Source organism: Natrix helvetica (genome assembly GCF_964273705.1).
Source record: "Natrix helvetica genome assembly, chromosome: 6".
NCBI classification, from domain to species: Eukaryota; Metazoa; Chordata; class Lepidosauria; order Squamata; family Natricidae; genus Natrix; species Natrix helvetica.
In genome coordinates this window covers 15,174,529-15,192,432 of record NC_138553.1, presented here as the reverse complement: position 1 = coordinate 15,192,432, position 17,904 = coordinate 15,174,529, and the positions used below count along the sequence as shown (strand labels likewise).

The 17,904-nt window shown below is 39.0% G+C and overlaps 1 protein-coding gene across 6 annotated transcripts in view; it reads left to right on the top strand.

Annotated features, from left to right (window-relative positions):
- The window catches only part of ERC1 (ELKS/RAB6-interacting/CAST family member 1), a 154,525-nt gene that overhangs the window by 110,014 nt on the left and 26,607 nt on the right, over window positions 1-17,904 (top strand). For 5 of the 6 annotated variants that reach the window (XM_081958233.1, XM_081958232.1, XM_081958231.1 and 2 more), the window contains one exon: window positions 5,654-5,798. In XM_081958233.1, coding sequence (XP_081814359.1) covers window positions 5,654-5,798 — 145 coding nt within the window. Of the gene's footprint in view, window positions 1-3,002; window positions 3,173-5,653; window positions 5,799-17,904 lie in introns of those variants that run through there. The other variant, XM_081958235.1, reaches the window with a different exon arrangement.

Sequence of the window (17,904 nt, the reverse complement as noted above, 5' to 3'; positions counted from 1 at the left end):
TGACAGACTTAATTATTCCTCTGTAGAACTGAATCAGCAGCTCCTTGGGTAGTTTGAGCTTTCTGAGTTGGCGCAGAAAGAACATTCTTTGTTGTGCTTTTTTGATGATGTTTTTGATGTTAGGTGTCCATTTTAGGCCTTGATATACGATAGAACCTAGAAATTTGAAGGTCTCTACTGTTGATACTGTGTGGTCTAGTATTGTAAGAGGTGGTAGTATGGTAGGGTTTCTCCTAAAGTCTACCACCTTTTTTATTGTAAGGTAAATCAAGAGCATTACCTGAGAAATAGAAACCTGAGGAATACTAATTAAAGTGAAGCATTCATTATGTAAAGAAATTAAACATTCCAAAACGTTTTAGAATGGGAATTATAGTTAAATATTTCTTGCTTTTCCATTGTCATTTCCCATCATGCAGCACTCAGAATTTGTTTTAAAAACTCCCTGCTAACAGAGTAATTTTAAGAGATTCATTGCTATAGAGGGACATGAGGACATGGCAGGTATATCTCTTGCTATGACCTCATGCCCCCATTTCCTTCCATAGCATGAAGCTTTTAAAAAACCTCTAATTTGCTTGGGTATAACATAAGGAAGGAAGGAATAAACTTTTTTTCCTGTAATTGGGAGTTAAAAGTATGGAGTATTTGTATGTCTAACTCCCAATTACCAGAAAAGCTTTGATGTGTAAACTATTTTTAAAGTAAATAGCCACAACACCTTATAGCTACACTATACAGTTAGTGCTGGGGGCTAAGATAGAATGACTGGTTTAACATCCATGGGTGTTTTCAGACAAAATTAACAGCACCTTTGCTAGAACCATTTTGTTTGAATGAACTTTTATCTCCAAAACAAATGAGAGTTGTTCTTGCATGTGCCATATTTGGACTGAACAGCTATATATATATGCCTTTCAGATATTTTAAAGTTCAAAAGCAAAACAACAGTTTCCAACATATGTTAAGGTGGGCTTGTAGTGGTGGAGGAAGAGGTAGAGAGTCCCTTCATAGTGTCTTTGTAATGTAAATATCCTATAGAGAGGTCTAGTTTTTCAGGGCTGACAAGTATTTTCTTTTTTGTAAACTTCTACCTTTGTCTTACTGCAATCTAACACAGCACTTCATGTTGCTCACAATTTGAGAATGGATTTAAGAACCTGTTACTTATTAGAGATGCATAGGTACAAAGTGATGCTTGCGTTCAGAAAATAGGTATTGAAGTCACTGATGAATTGAAGGCTACACTATGGCTAACAGTTACTCATTGCTGTTTATTTCATGTATATCTTTCCAAATTCCGGTCCAATTAAAAAAAGATATTCTTTTAAAAAAAGGAAGAAGAGTCTTATATAAATATAATAGTTTGTGTTTAATGCAGTTTATACCTGAATATGACAAAGCCTTGTTACGGATGATTGAAGTGAAGGATAATAGTTGCTTTATACTAACAGATAATAAACATGTAATTTGCTATTATCTCTAATAGACTGTACTTTTGATCATGACATCAACTTTCTCCCTGTTCTTTTTAAGCCATTTTTTACTTTCAATGACATCTTATGTACTCAGGTATTAAAGGCCCTTCATTTTATCCATTAAACTATTGATCCTCATGCTTTTTAGAAATAGTGACTACAACCAGTCTACTTTAGGGTGCTGCTTTGGGGTCACTAGTATGGAATGAAATTGTTAAGACACTGAACCTCAACAATATTTTACTGTTGCAGAAAAGTTAATGGGAGGAAAACAGCTGTGTGCTAAAAGGGATTTCTTCATTTTGACAGTTGCATATTTCGTGAGCAGCAATATCAGTGATTCTGTTTGGTGTGTTGTTTGCTCATGTGTGAACTTCTTTATGCTTCCCATATCAGGAACCCAGACATTATTTGTAACAATTTCTTCCTGTTGCTTTCTTGTTCCGCCAGAACAGGCAAGATTTTTTTTCTCTCTCTCAAATGTAGTGTTAGTATCTCTCTGGGGGACTTTAACTAAATAAAAGTTCAATGTCCACAAGCCATCAGTCTTCCTCTGTCCCCCATTCACCTTTCCCATCACCCGCCCACCTTCAAACTAATCAACGCTTTGAAATGTTTAGTAAGAAAACAGTTCTGTTTTGACAGACAGCAATTACAGCATCTGGCTGAAGGCAGATTTTACAGCTCTTTAGGGGATCCCTTATGAATAGTAACTGAAGGTGATGTACTTTTATACAATCAGGCTTTGAGACAAAAAAGAAAAGAGTGTCTCTCAGTGGTTGCCTATCGACTTTGGGAGAAGAACTAGAACCATCACAGAGTAACCTCAGACTTCCTCTGTAGTAGAATAGAATAGAATAGAATAGAATAGAATAGAATAGAATAACAGAGTTGGAAGGACCTTGGAGGTCTTCTAGTCCAACCCCCTGCTTAAGCAGGAAACCCTACACCACTTCAGATGTCTGATATGAGGCAGCCTACCCTCCACCAAGTAGCTGCCCCTCTCAGTTGAGCCAAATTTATTTCCATAAGTACCTTCTTGATTCCCCAAGATAAAAATGTAACTGAGGTTATGTACACAACAGCTGTCGTTAATCTTTATTGTTGCAACAACTTGTTTGCTCAGGTGACCTGTGGGTTCCAGCATTTACCATCCATTTGTTCTCCACAATTATTGGAAGAAACTGTTAGTCGTGACACCTAAAACAATCCCAATATGCAAAAGCAGTGCAACGAGCCACCAAACACCAGGGAATAATCCCTCTTGAGCTTACTGGTTGCGTAAAGACTAGCTCATTCCTCTCTCACACACAGGTTGACAGGAAATATGGCACTTGTAATTAAAGCTTCTCAGTCTGATTTTATTTTAGTTCTATTTCCTGAAATCACTCTTGGAAAATTCAGTGATTAAAACTTTCTCTCTTTGTCTTTAAAAAAAAATCTTTCTTGTCATGGTGTTTATAGACTCTTAATCTTTATTGACCCCCAGAATTTAATTCTTGAATATGTTACTCTGTTTTTCAGTTAACCTCTTAACCTGTGTCCAGGGAAAAAAATCAGCATGATCTCTGTTAAAGCATGCCTCATTCTCCTGTGAACTTGCAGGAAAGAGAAAAATCTCTCTTGGTCCTTTGAGAATACTTCTGCAATCAGATGAAAAAGCAATTATCTTTCTAAGAAACACTGGCACCACATGAAATGTATTAAGGTTGAATCCTTAGAGTCCTTGTAATAAAGTTTGGCTGTCATGCTACAACAAACTTAAGGTGTTCTCGTGCTGTATGTTGTTTCTTTTTGGTAGATTGAGAAAATTTATTCAATCTTTAAATGCTAATTTCACAAAGAATTATAAATACTGTATGTATATACTGTGGTTTCCTGGAAACATTTTTTGTTTTGTTTTAGGATTTTAGTAAATGAGCACAACTCAAACTAATGGAAGGCTGAAATAAATATTACGTTTTAAACACACTGATGCATTTAAATTACCCTAATGGAAGGCTGAAATAAATATTATGTTTTAAACATATTGATGCATTTAAATTACCCTAGTCCATAATGATGAGTTTCATTTTCGGTCTAAGAAGGCATCGGTCCTGGCTACAAGAACCCTGTAATAGCATTTGGGTTGCAAAGAAGGTTTTGGGGGTGTAGTATTTGTATTAGTATTTTCTAATTTCTAAATTGTCTCATTTTGATCAGTACTTACAACAATTTACCACATCCTAACTGAGCTCTTGAGATCCTAACTGATCTGAGAAAAGGGATGCAGTGGCTTAGTGCGTAAGATGCTGAGCTTGTCGATCAGAAAGATCGGCACTTCGGTGGTTTGAATCCCTAGCGCCGCATAACGGAGTGAGCTCCCGTGACTTGTCCCAGCTTCTGCCAACCTAGCAGTTCAAAAGCATGTAAAAATGCAAGTATAAAAATAGGAACCACCTTTGGTGGGAAGGTAACAGCGTTCCATGCGCTTTTGGTGTTTAGTCATGTCGGCCACATGACCATGGAGATGTCTTCGGATAGCACTGGCTCTTCAGCTTTGAAACGGAGATGAGCACCGCCCCCTAGAGTCAGGAACAAATAGCACATATGTGCGGGGGGAACCTTTACCTTTAACTGAGATCTTTACAACTTTATAACAAACCATTTAAATGCTTTTAACATAGCTTATAGGAATCACATATATATATTAAGAGAAATGAAAATCTCTAACCCTTTCTAATAAATTATCACATTTACTTACATATTGCACATAAATGTAGCCCTCTTTATTGCATACACACATGGGCATGTGTGTGCACGCATGTACAACCATGCACTCACAGAGAGAGACAGGTTGGGGTGACTATTTACCGTATATCCTTTAGGTGAGAATAGTGAAGTATGTCCTTATAAAAATACATTTTTTGTTCTTCACGGCAATCAAGAGCTTATCTTAAGAGTAAGAATATTCTCTTGTATTGATTTAACATTTTTAAAGCAGTTTTAAAAAGTCAAGTTACTAGCAGCCAAAGTACAAGTGTCTTGTGTCACAAATTTTCTGTACTGCCTTGATAATCGATCCAACATGCGAGTATTCTTAATTTAGGATTAAATGTTTGCCAGTCTACTTGATGGTTATATAGAGTGTTTTAAAACTTAGCAGCTCGAGGATGCGAACACCAGCAACATGTCGCACCAGTGTGGTTCAGACCTATTATTTCACTTAAATAATCGCAAGGCTGTCCTAATGTAAAAGCTGTTCCCTCAGACAGGAAATTGTATCTTATTGTGAGGTTTATTTTGTAATAAAATCCATAGACCTGAGGAGTGGAGCTGCTGGGCCATAAATCATTTTATGAGTGGACTGTTCTGACCTCAGGCCATTGAATTTTTTTCACGTCATTGCGCCTTGGGAATAATAGAAATGTAACCAACACATGGTCTTGACCCTTGATGTATCTTTAAGAAAGAGACCAGTCTATAAAGTCATATCTGAGATGTCTTTGTAGTATTGGTTATACATTTGAGGGGACTCCCTCAGAGACTCTACAGGGAGTTCAGACTTCATCAGTGTCCAGATAGTTTTTCCAGAAATGTGGACGTGATTCTTAAGTAGTTTTGTTGAGCAGGAGGGACTTCCGCAGTGCTTCTGGAAATATTCAGGCATGATCTTCCTATGCTAGCAGTTTATATTGCATTTTTTAAAAAATACAGGGCGTTTTAAGTTGAAAAATGAACTGGACACTTTTTTAAACGATAAAGTAAACAGGTATATGTAACTTGCTCTGAGTTTAACTGGATATAGCTTGTTTTAGGAAGCTGTCGATGTATGCATACAACTTTCTTGCATAAAGGGGGATATCCAGGATATAGTCATATTGAAAGGGGCTGTCAGTTCTCTGAGAGAATCTCATTGCTATCATGAGATATCCCAATAGATTTATTTAGCAAATACTTCTGCTATAAACTCCAGTGAATGCTAGGCCAGTGGGGCTTATTGTTCCCTCAACATATCACCACTTTAATAGTCTTAAAATGACCATCGCTTTAACTAGATGCAGCTTGATATTTTAAAGGGAGCACAAAGCAGGAATCGGCATTAAATTATGAACAGGGCACAAGATACATTTGCATATTTGGAGCAGGGTGAGTGAAGTTAATCGGTTCTTTTCTTTCTTTCTTTCTTTTTCCAGACAAGAAGCCCTTCTAGCTGCCATTAGTGAAAAAGATGCCAACATTGCTCTCCTGGAGCTTTCGTCCTCTAAGAAAAAAACTCAAGAGGAAGTCGCTGGATTAAAACGTGAAAAAGACCGCTTGGTTCAGCAACTGAAACAACAGGTACTTTTGCAGTGTAACAACAGGTACTTCTTTCTGACAAGAAGCACTTGTCAGAAAGTAATTTACTATTTTACTGCATGTCTAGGAATGTCCGAAGTTCAGCAAAGAAGAGATAAGGGGGAACCCTAGATGCTTAAGGTAAATGTTATTTGTATGATTAGCCTCAAAACTGAAAGAGAAGCTAATATTTTCTATTTTTGACCTACATAATCAGTAAAGTTTGGTTCACAAGAAGATATTTATATGCTGGAGTTTATCTGACTAGATCCTCAATAAATGCACTGGTGGCCAATAGGTTTCCAGACATCCTTGGAAATGTTGGTTTTAATCCGCAAAGTTGAACATGGCTTTGTTTCTAGAAGACCGCTTCTTCCCTGTAGAATTGTCAGCCTTTTGAGGTAGGCCCAATCAGGAGACCGACTTTACAAGAACTACTGGCCCTCTACTTTATTGACGTAGGCTATCAATAATAATAGGATCTCGAAAGCCTAGAAGTGCAGGGGGTAAAAATGGGGCAATGTTGAGTTTCGTTTCTTCCCAGGTTTGCTTGCTTCCTTGCTCTCTTATTGCTCTTCCTTGCTCTCAATACTTCTTATTGTCCTATTAGCCTTTGCATTCCTTCTCCAAGCTCTTTTCTGTGGTTCTCTATCAGAACTGACCTGCTTGCTTGTCCCACTTGGGGATTCTTTTTCATTTACAGTACCCTGCTTCCCTGAAAATAAGACCTCCCCTGATAATAAGCCCAATTGGGCTTTTGAGCACATGTGCTAAAATAAGCCCTCCCCCGAAAATAAGCCCTCCCTGAAAATATTGCGGCACAGCAGCAGCCATGAGGTGTCTATGCTCACTGCCTCCTGCACCTCAAAAATAATAAGACCTCCCCGAAAATAAGCCAAGAGCTTATTTCAGGGGTCAAAAGAAAATAAGACCCTGTCTTACTTTTGGGGAAACATGGTAGGTACGATGGGTGGAGGAGATCCACAGTCAGGCTTTTTTCCAAAACATTCGTCAATTTTCCTTTGGTGTCTAACTCTAGCCCATTTCATAAGTCCTTCAAGACAAAACTGTTTCACAATGACGTTGGAAATTAGAGCAGTCACCGTCGTTGATGTTTGTGATGCTTACTACCCTGTTGATTTGGATTTTTAATTTATATTTTATTGGGTTTTTCTTCTTTGATTTTAATTGGGATTTGTTCTTATTGTTTTGAAAATCACTATAGATCACTTAGATTCATAAAGTGATATATAAGCATGCTAAATAAATTATTATTCCGGCCACATCTGTTTTTTTGAGAGCACCATTCCTGGTGTGACTATACATATCTGCTTTAAATCAGTGGATATATTTTACAAGCCATTACAATAGTAATGCATCTCAAATAAAAGGTTTTCATTTGGTAACATAAAGAAGAAGACACGTTTGAACTGCCAAAGGAGGAAATTTAACAGCATGAGCATTCAGGCAAATAAAACTCTGCTCTGGAAGCAGAATTGCAGTTAACTCAGATTGTAGTCTAACAAATTGAATTTGAATGTAAGAAAGAAAGGTTTCTGATCAGGAAGACTGCATCTGCACAATATGGACATATTTCACATAGGCTTATTTAACCTGCTCCAAAAGCCTGAGTTGTTTTATGGTATTTCATGATCTCCATTTTTTATAGATAGTGTCACTATTTTTCTTTTAATACCATAGGAACCAGAATTTCAGTGCTAAGCAACACGCTGTTAAAGCGAGTCCTCACATGACCAGACCCAGTTTTACAGTTATTGTCACCATGGTCATTAAGCAAATCACATGGTCTTTAACGTAAATCTGGCTCACCTAATTGACTTTGCTTGTTGGAAGCTCACTGAGAAGATTGCATATCACCATAACGGCTGCAGGACACTGCAAGCAGCTCAAATGGAAGCCAGGTGCCAACACCCAAATTACGATCATATGACGGCAGGGGCGGTGCAGTGGTTGTAACTCTGAATCTTTGGGTCATAAGTCACTTTTTCTGAGGCTGTTGTAACTTCAAACCATCATAAAATGAATAGTTGTTAAGTTGAAGGCTACTTTTAATTGTAAAGTTGATACAAATAAGGGAGAATATGTGTAGCTCAAGGTTGAAATGAGGGATCCTTGGTGTTCTCTGACTTGGTTATTCTCTAGCTTATGTTTCCTTAACCAAACTGGGTGATGCAACCTGTATATCCAGTATGTAGAAGTTGTGAAAACTTGATATACTGTTTCGGAACGCTGTCGTAACCTGGAAATTTAAAGACAAAATATACATTTTCTCAATGAGGTGCCTTCCAGAAGGGTTGGGTTTAAATTCCATTCCCAATCCAGTGGCATGAAGGTTGCCATAAAGCAGGGGTGTCCAAACTTGGGAACTTTAAGACTTGTGGACTTCAACTCCCAGAATTCCCCAGCCAGCTGGCTCGGGAATTCTGGGAGTTGAAGTCCACAAGTCTTAAAGTTCCCAAGTTTGGACACCCCTGCCATAAAGCAATTCTTTTACATTGTAACCCAGTGTTTCTCAACCTTGGCGACTTTATGTCCCGTGGACTTCAACTCCCAGAATCCCTCAGCCAACTGGCTGGGGGATTCTGGGAGTTGAAGTCCACAGGACTTAAAGTCGCCCAGGTTGAGAAACACTGGTGTAACCTCTCTTAACATTGGTTTCTTTTGATTTTAGATTTTATTCTATTTGTTTTATCCTTACAATTCAGCATTACATCCAATATCAAGAATTCTTGTTCTGGACAAGTTATAAATTCTACTGTCCTCTACTCAAAACTCAGCTGATGATTTCAAAGAAGTTATTTTTCACATTCTTTCATGAGGGTTATGCTATGTTACCTGTTACAACTTTTAAAGATATATGTTTAAAAAAATTGTTTTGTCTAAAACACAATATACAGTTTGTTTTTGTAGCATGATGCTAAACAAGACTTTTTTTTAACATCATTTAATACACTTTGGTAATTTCTCAGATTGATATTCTCTTATCAGTATGTCCAAGTCTTACACTAAATCTCCCTCATCTTTAATTCTGAAAACCAGGATGCTTAACTTCTGCCAAATAAATTCTGAGGTTAATAATTCTTCATTTCCCAAGACTATACAAATATGTATTAGTTAAAACTGAAGATGTTCTGTTTTATGTTGTTTGTTTCTATATCTCAAAAACTGTCTGCTTAGGTTTCAACCTTACATCAGATTTAGAAGAATCTGACTTGGAAAAACTGGATTCAGATCAACTTCTTCTTGATTATCTCTTCTTTCTCATTCTTTCCAGATGTTTAAACTGCTGCAAATTTCTGATACATTTGTTTCCTCTTTAAGACCCGATTTCTCCTTCCTATATTAGATCCTCTGCTTATTATAATACCACTGGGATTTTATAAACTTTTGGCTTTCCTGATTCTCTCTCAAAACCTCCAGTTGTCAATAAATCAAACTAAAGTTTGCAGCTTTTTTTCTATTACCCCCTCTCCTCTTACTTTTCTGCTTCTTTCTATGATTTCTGATATTTCTTCAACTGAACTTCCTGACCTACAGTAACGCCATCATCTTTGACAAGAGAGGGAACACGTAAATGAAAAAAGGGTCAAATTTCTCTTTGGGGGAGTTTTTTCTCCCTCTCCATTCCTGTAGACTATATATATATATATATACTCATGTTTCCACAATCTTCTTTTTTGGAGGTGGGGAGTGAGTAGTAGTTTGCTGTCAATTTATATAATAGTCCAGTCCAGGATACTATTATAGCAGAAAGTTACACAGAAACTGATACCGGCTGGGATTGTGCAAAATGAAGTTGGTTTGGCCTCTGCAGCAGTCAGTTCTGTGGGTCAGAGCAAAGGCAGGATAAACAAATAAAATTGGCAAGAGGAGATGATAGATGATGATAGATAGGTAGGTAGGTGGTAGGTAGGTAGGTAGGTAGGTAGGTAGGTAGGTAGGTAGATAGATAGATAGATAGATAGATAGATGATAGATAGATAGATAGATAGATAGATAGATAGATAGATAGATAGGAAGATAGATAGATAGATAGATAGATGATAGATAGATAGATAGATAGATGATAGATAGATAGATAGATAGATGATAGATAGATAGATAGATAGATAGATGATAGATAGATAGATAGATAGATGATAGATAGATAGATGATAGATAGATGATAGATAGATGATAGATAGATAGATGATAGATAGATAGATAGATAGATAGATAGATTGATTGATTGATTGATTGATTGATTTCCTTCTCAGAAGTTTCAGGAAAAGGATGAGTGAGGGGAGTGACAAAGAAAAAGCAACTTTCACTTCTTCCAAACAATTCTTACCCCATCCATATATTTTGACATGCAGATATGTAACAATAAATAACAAATTGGTGCTTGATGAAGTTGGGCATCTTCAGAATGGCTTAGGACAGTGATGGCTAGCCTTTTCCAGACCGAGTGCCCAAAGCGTGTACAAATGCGCATGTATGCGCCCAAATCCCCAAAATGCAAAGCATGCCCCCGATGCATGCGCCCCTGTGCACACACGTGTAACCCCCGCATGTCCCCCCTACATACACGCACCCCCCCTGCATGTGCCCCACTTTTGGGCGTACTTGTACTCCCCCACGTACGGCCCCCGCACATGCACACGTTCCTCCTCCCCACATGTGCCCCCCCGGGCATGGACAGCAGAGACCCGAAGGCCAGCTGGCCAGCAGGAGTCACGCACGCATGTGCAGCAGAGCTGAACTGGGGCGATGGCTTGTGTGCCCACAGAAAGGGTGCTGCCTGCCACCTCTGGCACCCATGCTATAGGTTCACCATCATGGGCTTAGGACATGATTCTTCTAAATTTGCACTTCTAAACGTCACAAAGGGAGTGTAATCCCCCCCCCCAAATTAAAAATCTAAAATCTAACTTTTGCCAGTTGATTTTTGCAATAATATCTTTTATGTATTGTTGAAAGTTACTGTCATTCAATCCCCAGCAGGATCACAAAGTAATTACTTTATTATGCATAGTTAACAGACAAGATAGGGTGGGTTTTCTGTTTGTTTTGCCCCTTTACATACCATATTTTTCGGAGTATAAGACGCACCAAGGTTTTGAAGAAGCAAATTAAAAAAACGGGCCCATTTCCCCCCAAAAAAGGCATGGATAGCCTTTAGGGGGCTTGCAGAGTGCTCCTGTGGGGTGGGGTCCCCCGAAAACGAGGGAAAAAGTGCATGCATAGCCTTTAGGAGGCTTATAGAGTACTCCTGGGGGCTGGGGGGGGGGCAAAATTGAGCTAAAAACATCTAATTTTTCACTCATTTCTGGCTTCCCCAGCCCCCAGGAGCTCTCTGAAAGCCTTCTGCAGGCTCTGCACAGCCATTTTGGTGAAGGGGGCAAGGGCTCGGGAGGCCAAAAATGCTGTATTCAGTGTATTAGACGCACCCAGATTTTCAGCCTCTTTTTTTGAGGGAAAAGGGCACGTCTTATACTCTGAAAAATACGGTAACTTGTGACAAGTTGATGTGTCTGGGCAAAATGCCATCAAATAAAACCATCAAATGGTTTTCTTACCAGTTTTTGGCCGATTTGAGAGGCATTTCACTGCTTCATCGTTTCATTGCTGTTAATTAAACGACAAATAATTAGCAACCTTATCTAAAATACCTAGGTCTTTTTAGGTACTGAAACTGTGTTCGAGGAAGAATAGGATCTAGATCAGTGTTTCTCAAACTTGGCGACTTTAAGTCCTGTGGACTTCAACTCCCAGAATCCCCCAGCCAGCTATGCTGGCTGGGGAATTCTGGGAGTTGAAGTCCACAGGACTTAAAGTCGCCAAGTTTGAGAAACACTGATCTAGATGTTAATTCAGAAGATAGCTAAGGACTGCCCTGATTTCCTGAGTTACTGAAGATATGAATAAAATCAAAGTCAGCCTTGAATTCTTGGTTGTAAAGAAGGAGAGCAAAGATGAATGAGCAGTGCTTATTCATCAAGAAGAAATCCACATCTAATATTGTGCATAAGCTACACCCATACCTCTTATTTCCATAGCCATCTCCTTTGTCTACTGGAAAACTAGCCACATTGAACTTCTGCATCAGATACAGTGAAGGCTCTTGGCAATATTAATCAGCAGGCTTAAGGAAAGTACTAGTTTTATAATTCAGCCAAATTTTATTATTTCTCTGAAAGACACAATAGCAACGCCAAGTAGAATTCTTTCCTTAAATAATGTTGCTATCAGCAGTGTTTACAAGGTGCAGACAAAGGGACATTCATGTGTGCATGCATAGCTGTTTCTGGGCTCTTACAGACAGACCGTGTTAAGCTGACACTGAACAGTCCCCATCACTTTAGAATCCAGGAATTTCGAAGTATTGGGAAAGGACTTTTTTCCCTCTCGGAAAAAATAGTTCCTGGAGTTGGGGTGGGAGGGTGGTGAGGAATGGATAGTCTTTTCTGCCTATGTATCACTGATACGTAGTGTGTGTGTATACACGCACACATGCACACACACACACACTATATTGCCAAAAGTATTCGCTCACCTGCCTTTACTCGCATATGAACTGACTGTAAGTGACATCCCATTCCTAATCCGTAGGGTTCAATATGACGTCGGTCCACCCTTTGCAGCTATAACAGCTTCAACTCTTCTGGGAAGGCTGTCCACAAGGTTTAGGAGTGTGTTGATGGGAATTTTTGACCATTCTCCCAGAAGCGCATTTGTGAGGTCACACACTGATGTTGGACGAGTTTACTGGCCTACCACTTCGTGGCTGAGTTGCTGTCATTCCCAAACACTTCTACATTCTTATAATACAGCTGACAGTTGACTGGAATATTTAGGAGCGAGGAAATTTCACGACTGGATTTGTTGCACAGGTGGCATCCTATCACAGTTCCATGCTGGAATTCACTGAGCGCCTGAGAGCGACCCATTCTTTCACAAATGTTTGTAAAAACAGTCTGCATGCCTAGGTACTTGATTTTATACCCCTTTGGCCATGGAAGTGATTGGAACACCTGATTCTGATTATTTGGATGGGTGAGCGAATACTTTTGGCAATATTGTGTGTGTGTGTGTGTGTGTGTGTGTGTGTGTGTGTGTATTCGGGTCTTTTCCCGTGTAAGATTGAGATTGTCTTGGCAACGTTTCAGTGAGGTCTCACTTGCCATCTTCAGGCTGGTGTTTTTGGCTTTTAAGGTTAATCTCAATCTTACACGGGAAAAGACCCGAATACAACAAAACCAGGAGACATTTCCTTACAGTGAAAATATATTGGGAAGTCTTGCCTTCAGAAGGTGTGGGTGCTCCATAGTGGAGGTTTTCAAGAAGATCTTGGACAGCAATTTGTCCAGAATAGTACAGGGCCGTGATGGCAAACCTATGGCACGCAGACCCCTCTCTGCAGGCACGCGAACCGTTGCCCCAGCTCAGTTATATCATGGATGTGCGGGCACCTATCATCGGACGGCCAGCTGGTTTTTGGGTCTCTGCTGTGCATGGGCAGGGTCTGGGGCATGCGGGAGCCACACACACATGCGCAGTGGGGGGGTCACACAGGACAGTCACATGTGCATGTGGGGGGTCATGCGCACATGCGCAGGGTGTTTTACTGGGTGCATTATGGGTGCAGGCACATCTGCACGCTGTTGCACACGCACGTGCTTTTGGCACGCGACGACGAAAAGGCTAGCCATCACTGGTATAGGGCATCCTGTCTGAGCAGGAGATTGGACTGGAAGATCTCCAAGGGTTCTTCCAACTCAGTCATTTTGTTATTCTGATGTAGCTTTGAACACAGAAGCACAAACAGTAGCTCTGTTGAAGATCCGTTGCTTAGTCTTCGTGAGAATTGGTTGCCACTTCAGTTAATTTCAGAACAGTTTAACGAATTCTTTAGTGCCTAAAGGAAGATTTTTTTTTTCTTTTAAGACAATGTGTTGACATCCAGCAGCTGAATAAATCTTAAGTGCATATGATCCTGAATAATTCACTTACACATCTTTGGTTAAGAATCAGGCACCCTGCTACTGGGTGTGAAAGGAGTGATAATGTAACACAATTGAAATTCTCTCCGCCTGCTTCACTGCGCTTTTATGATAAAGCCCTTTTCTCATTGTCTCTCCGCGATTCTCACTTGTCAAGTGCTGCCTCCTGGACTGTCATTACAGAAGCCAGTCTGGTTTTGAAGTTTCAGATAGAAAATGCGAATAGATATAAGTTGCAGTTTCAAGGGTGCAAAATTGGAAAGCTGGTCTCCATAATGTCATAATTGAAAGACAGTATTGGCTGATAGAATTCTATGATACAATTGAAAGACAAGGCTTGCTCTAAATTTGGGGCGGGGGTGGTAGAATCCTGTACCTATAGGATGTGTGCAATCTTTGAACCCATTTTTGAAACTTGCAGAGTCTTATTCAACTGAGTACTGTAGCTGACTTCCCACCATTTTGTTTGGCCAGTTGGTCATCACTATCGTCTAATGCAGGGGTGTCCAAACTTGGGAACGTTAAGACTTGTGGACTTCAACTCCCAGAATTCCCCAGCCAGCCATGCTGGCTGGGGAATTCTGGGAGTTGAAGTCCACAAGTCTTAACGTTCCCAAGTTTGGACACCCCTGGTCTAATGAGTAAGGCCGATACTCTAGTAGGGTTCTTTATGCCAGCTCCCACGCCTCATCTGTTCCTCTTGGATGTCTGCCTATTCCTATGTCTCTTCCAACAGGTAAAAAGAGCAAGAGAAAGATAAGTGTATTCACCATCATTTCATCTTCCCTTTGGACATTATCTGGCTTGCAGGGTGCTTCGATCTGGCCCGCAGGGCCACCCTGGAAACACTGAAGGACCAGATCATGGTGCCTCTGCCAGCGGAAACGGAGCTCAGGAGGGCCGTACGTAGCCGAATGGCAGAGGGTTGCAGGAGGCCATTACAGCCGAAAACAAAGCTCAGGAGCCTGTTTTCTCTGGCAGAGCGTTTGGGCCACCACAGATGCCTCTGACACAAGTGATGTTGAGCTGGCCACGCCCACCCTGGCCACACCCACCCTGCCCCCCCCAAGGTCAAACGCAAGCCTGATGTAGCCCTCAATGAAATTAAGTTTGACACCTCTGTTCTAACACAAGCACAGACTTCAAAGTAAAAGAAAGAGGTATTTCCTCTTTTCCTCAGGAAGGAGAAAACCCACAACCAAAGTAGGTCATGGAAAGCTATCATGGAGAAGAAAACTGCTGCCTAGGAAGGTACATAGCTGCTCTTTGATTGACAGACTGTAAGTGAGAGAGGATAGGGTTCACCTACTGCACTCATCCTCATAATGTGAAACAAACCATATGTTTTTCTTCGGAATCTTTTTGGGCGATAAAGCTTAGTCTAAAAGGCACAGTGAAAATATTTTCCCATGGTGATACAGTAGAGGAAGTTCTGTCTGATTGGATAATAATGTTTGCATAATGCTGGATTCTTACAAGAAGATGGAATGTGCGCCATTTATTTGGGGACACTTCTGCAAAGGGTAGTCTTCCCTCATACTCATATTCCTATTAAAATGTCACATGACCATTTAAACATTCTATGTTCATCCTACAGTCAGAGAATTGTCTGTGTTAAGCTCAGTAATCAATTGTTGATCATCAAATTACTTACCAACCATATCAAATCAATACCTCTTCCTTTCTCCTCCTTTAATGTATTTGACTATGATATGGATATGTATGTTAAATACAGCATTGCTCTACAGAGGTATTTCCTAACCTTGGCCATCTCGGAATTCTTTTCAATGGTCATGCTAGCTGTGGAATTCTGGGAATGGAAGTTCATACATCTGGAAATGGCCAAGGTTGGCAACCCCGCCTTATAAAAGTCAAGAAACGAGAGGATTTTGTTTTAATATTCATTTTGCATTATTCAACAACAACCAGATTTCCATTGAAATCAGAAAACAACTTTTCTCTCATATAGATAATGCTTTTTAAATTAGGCCAAGTACATCATCTTCCCCATCTGCCACATTCATGAACCAAATGAATCCCTGCAATCTTAATTTCAGCTAGTTTTCTTTAGGCCTCTTAGATTCTGTAGCCCTAGATGGAGCTTCTAAGTTGCCTTCTATCAAATCTCTGTCTTACAATAATTTTCTTCTTCTACTCGGGGGATTTACTTGAACACTAAATATTTGAACATTTTAAACAAGTATAGGCAGAAACAACTCCACTTCTATGTTAATATTTAATCTTTAGTTTAATTTAATTTAAACTGGTTCTTAAATGACACCCAGTAAATGAGAGTGATTACAAATTGTTAAAAGTATGCAAATAAACAGCAAATATTCTGTTCAAAGATAATCTGCTGGTAGTCTGCTTTATATTCCAGATCTGTATATGAACAGGGAAATTTTAAAAAACTTGAGTTACTGGTCTATCACAAGCTGCTATTTTCAATAAAATAATTATCATATTAGTTTAGAAGAGTCTTGACAAATTTTTAGATTTGATAGAACTACTTCTCATTCTGTTACATCATCATATTTTTTTGCAAAAGATTAAACCAATTTTATATTAATGCCATTTGACCTCCTTCTGTAGCTATATTTGTAAAATAGTTTCTCACCCCTTATTTTGTCAGTGTAAAATGTCTACTTTTTGGCATCACAATAACAAATCTAAATGTTCCAGAAAACAGGGAAAGAAAGAAAACTACTCCACAAAGATGAATAGTGAAAAAAGTTCATTGCTGTGCCAAAACATTAAAAGCTTCTTCTTAATTTCCATTAGTCTTCCTTATCAGAAACCAAGAAACATTCATTTATCCAGTTTTTTTTTTCTTAATTCTTGAGAGAGGAAACAAATTATTCGTCAACATAGGCCTGCTTTGGCACTGTTCATTGGGAAGCAACACTTTATCGTTTAGATATAATTATACATTTGTACATTATATTGTATATTTTATATAAATATATACAATCTATAAATTATACGTGCACACACATGCGTACATTAAGTAAATGCTGTATTTCAACATTACATAGGTTACATTTTAAGATCAAATTACTCTTCTCTGGTAACACTACGCCTCGTGTATTTATGCAAAATTGTAAAATAGTAAAGATTGTTAAAGATGAAATATATTTCACTTCAAGCAATTATTTTTAATTTCCTAATTTTATCTTACTCCTTTTACTAAATGCCACTCTAATTAGCTCTGCATTGTTCCTTAATCAGACGAAAACAATTCCCAAGAAAAATATCATTTTAACTGCTGCCTTCAAATGGAGACGTTTCCAACTAGCCTCTATGAGCCCATCCAGCTGTGAAGTGGCAACTTGCACTATCAGTCTAATGTCACTGAATTATGTCCAGAAAGCCTTTACAAAACATCCCTGCGTTTCATCCTTCAGCACCAAGTTTTCTTCAGCTTTGCTTCTTTACGCTGTGGGAAAATGGAAATTCAAGTTGGCTGTTTAAGTGAGACTTCACTTTAGGCTTTGGGGTGGCTTTATTTATGGTATTGACGGTAAGAGCTGTGGTGGCGCAGTGGTTAGAATGCAGGATTGCAAGCTAACCTTGCCAACTGCTAGGAGTTCAATCCTCACTGTCTCAAGGTTGACTCAGCCTTCCATCTTTCTGAGATCGATAAAATGAGGATACAGATTGTTGGAGGCAATGTGCTGACTCTGTAAACCGCGTAGAGAGGGCTGAAAAGCAGTATATAAGTCTAATTGCTATTGCTACCTGCACTACCAGAAAATGCATCAGGCATAAAAAATAACATACTGATCAAGAATTAAATGTAATGAACTTGTGTGTGGTTAATATCAGATTATAGGTTGCTTTCAGAATTCTTCACAATTTAATAAAGGAAAATACTTATTTTCAAAAGGGAAGAATTCAGTTATGACAGAAAGGCTTTATTACTTACTTAGACCTAAATTGCCAAGCAATTTAAGTATCAAGCAAAAATATTCCTCTACTCCAAATTATTTGTATGGTTAATTTATACTTAAGTGCCCTTATTAATCTGAATAGGGACTTTTACATTTTTACTTTCTATTTTCATTTTCTACTATATCTTAATGCGTACGATTTTTTTCTGCTTTGTT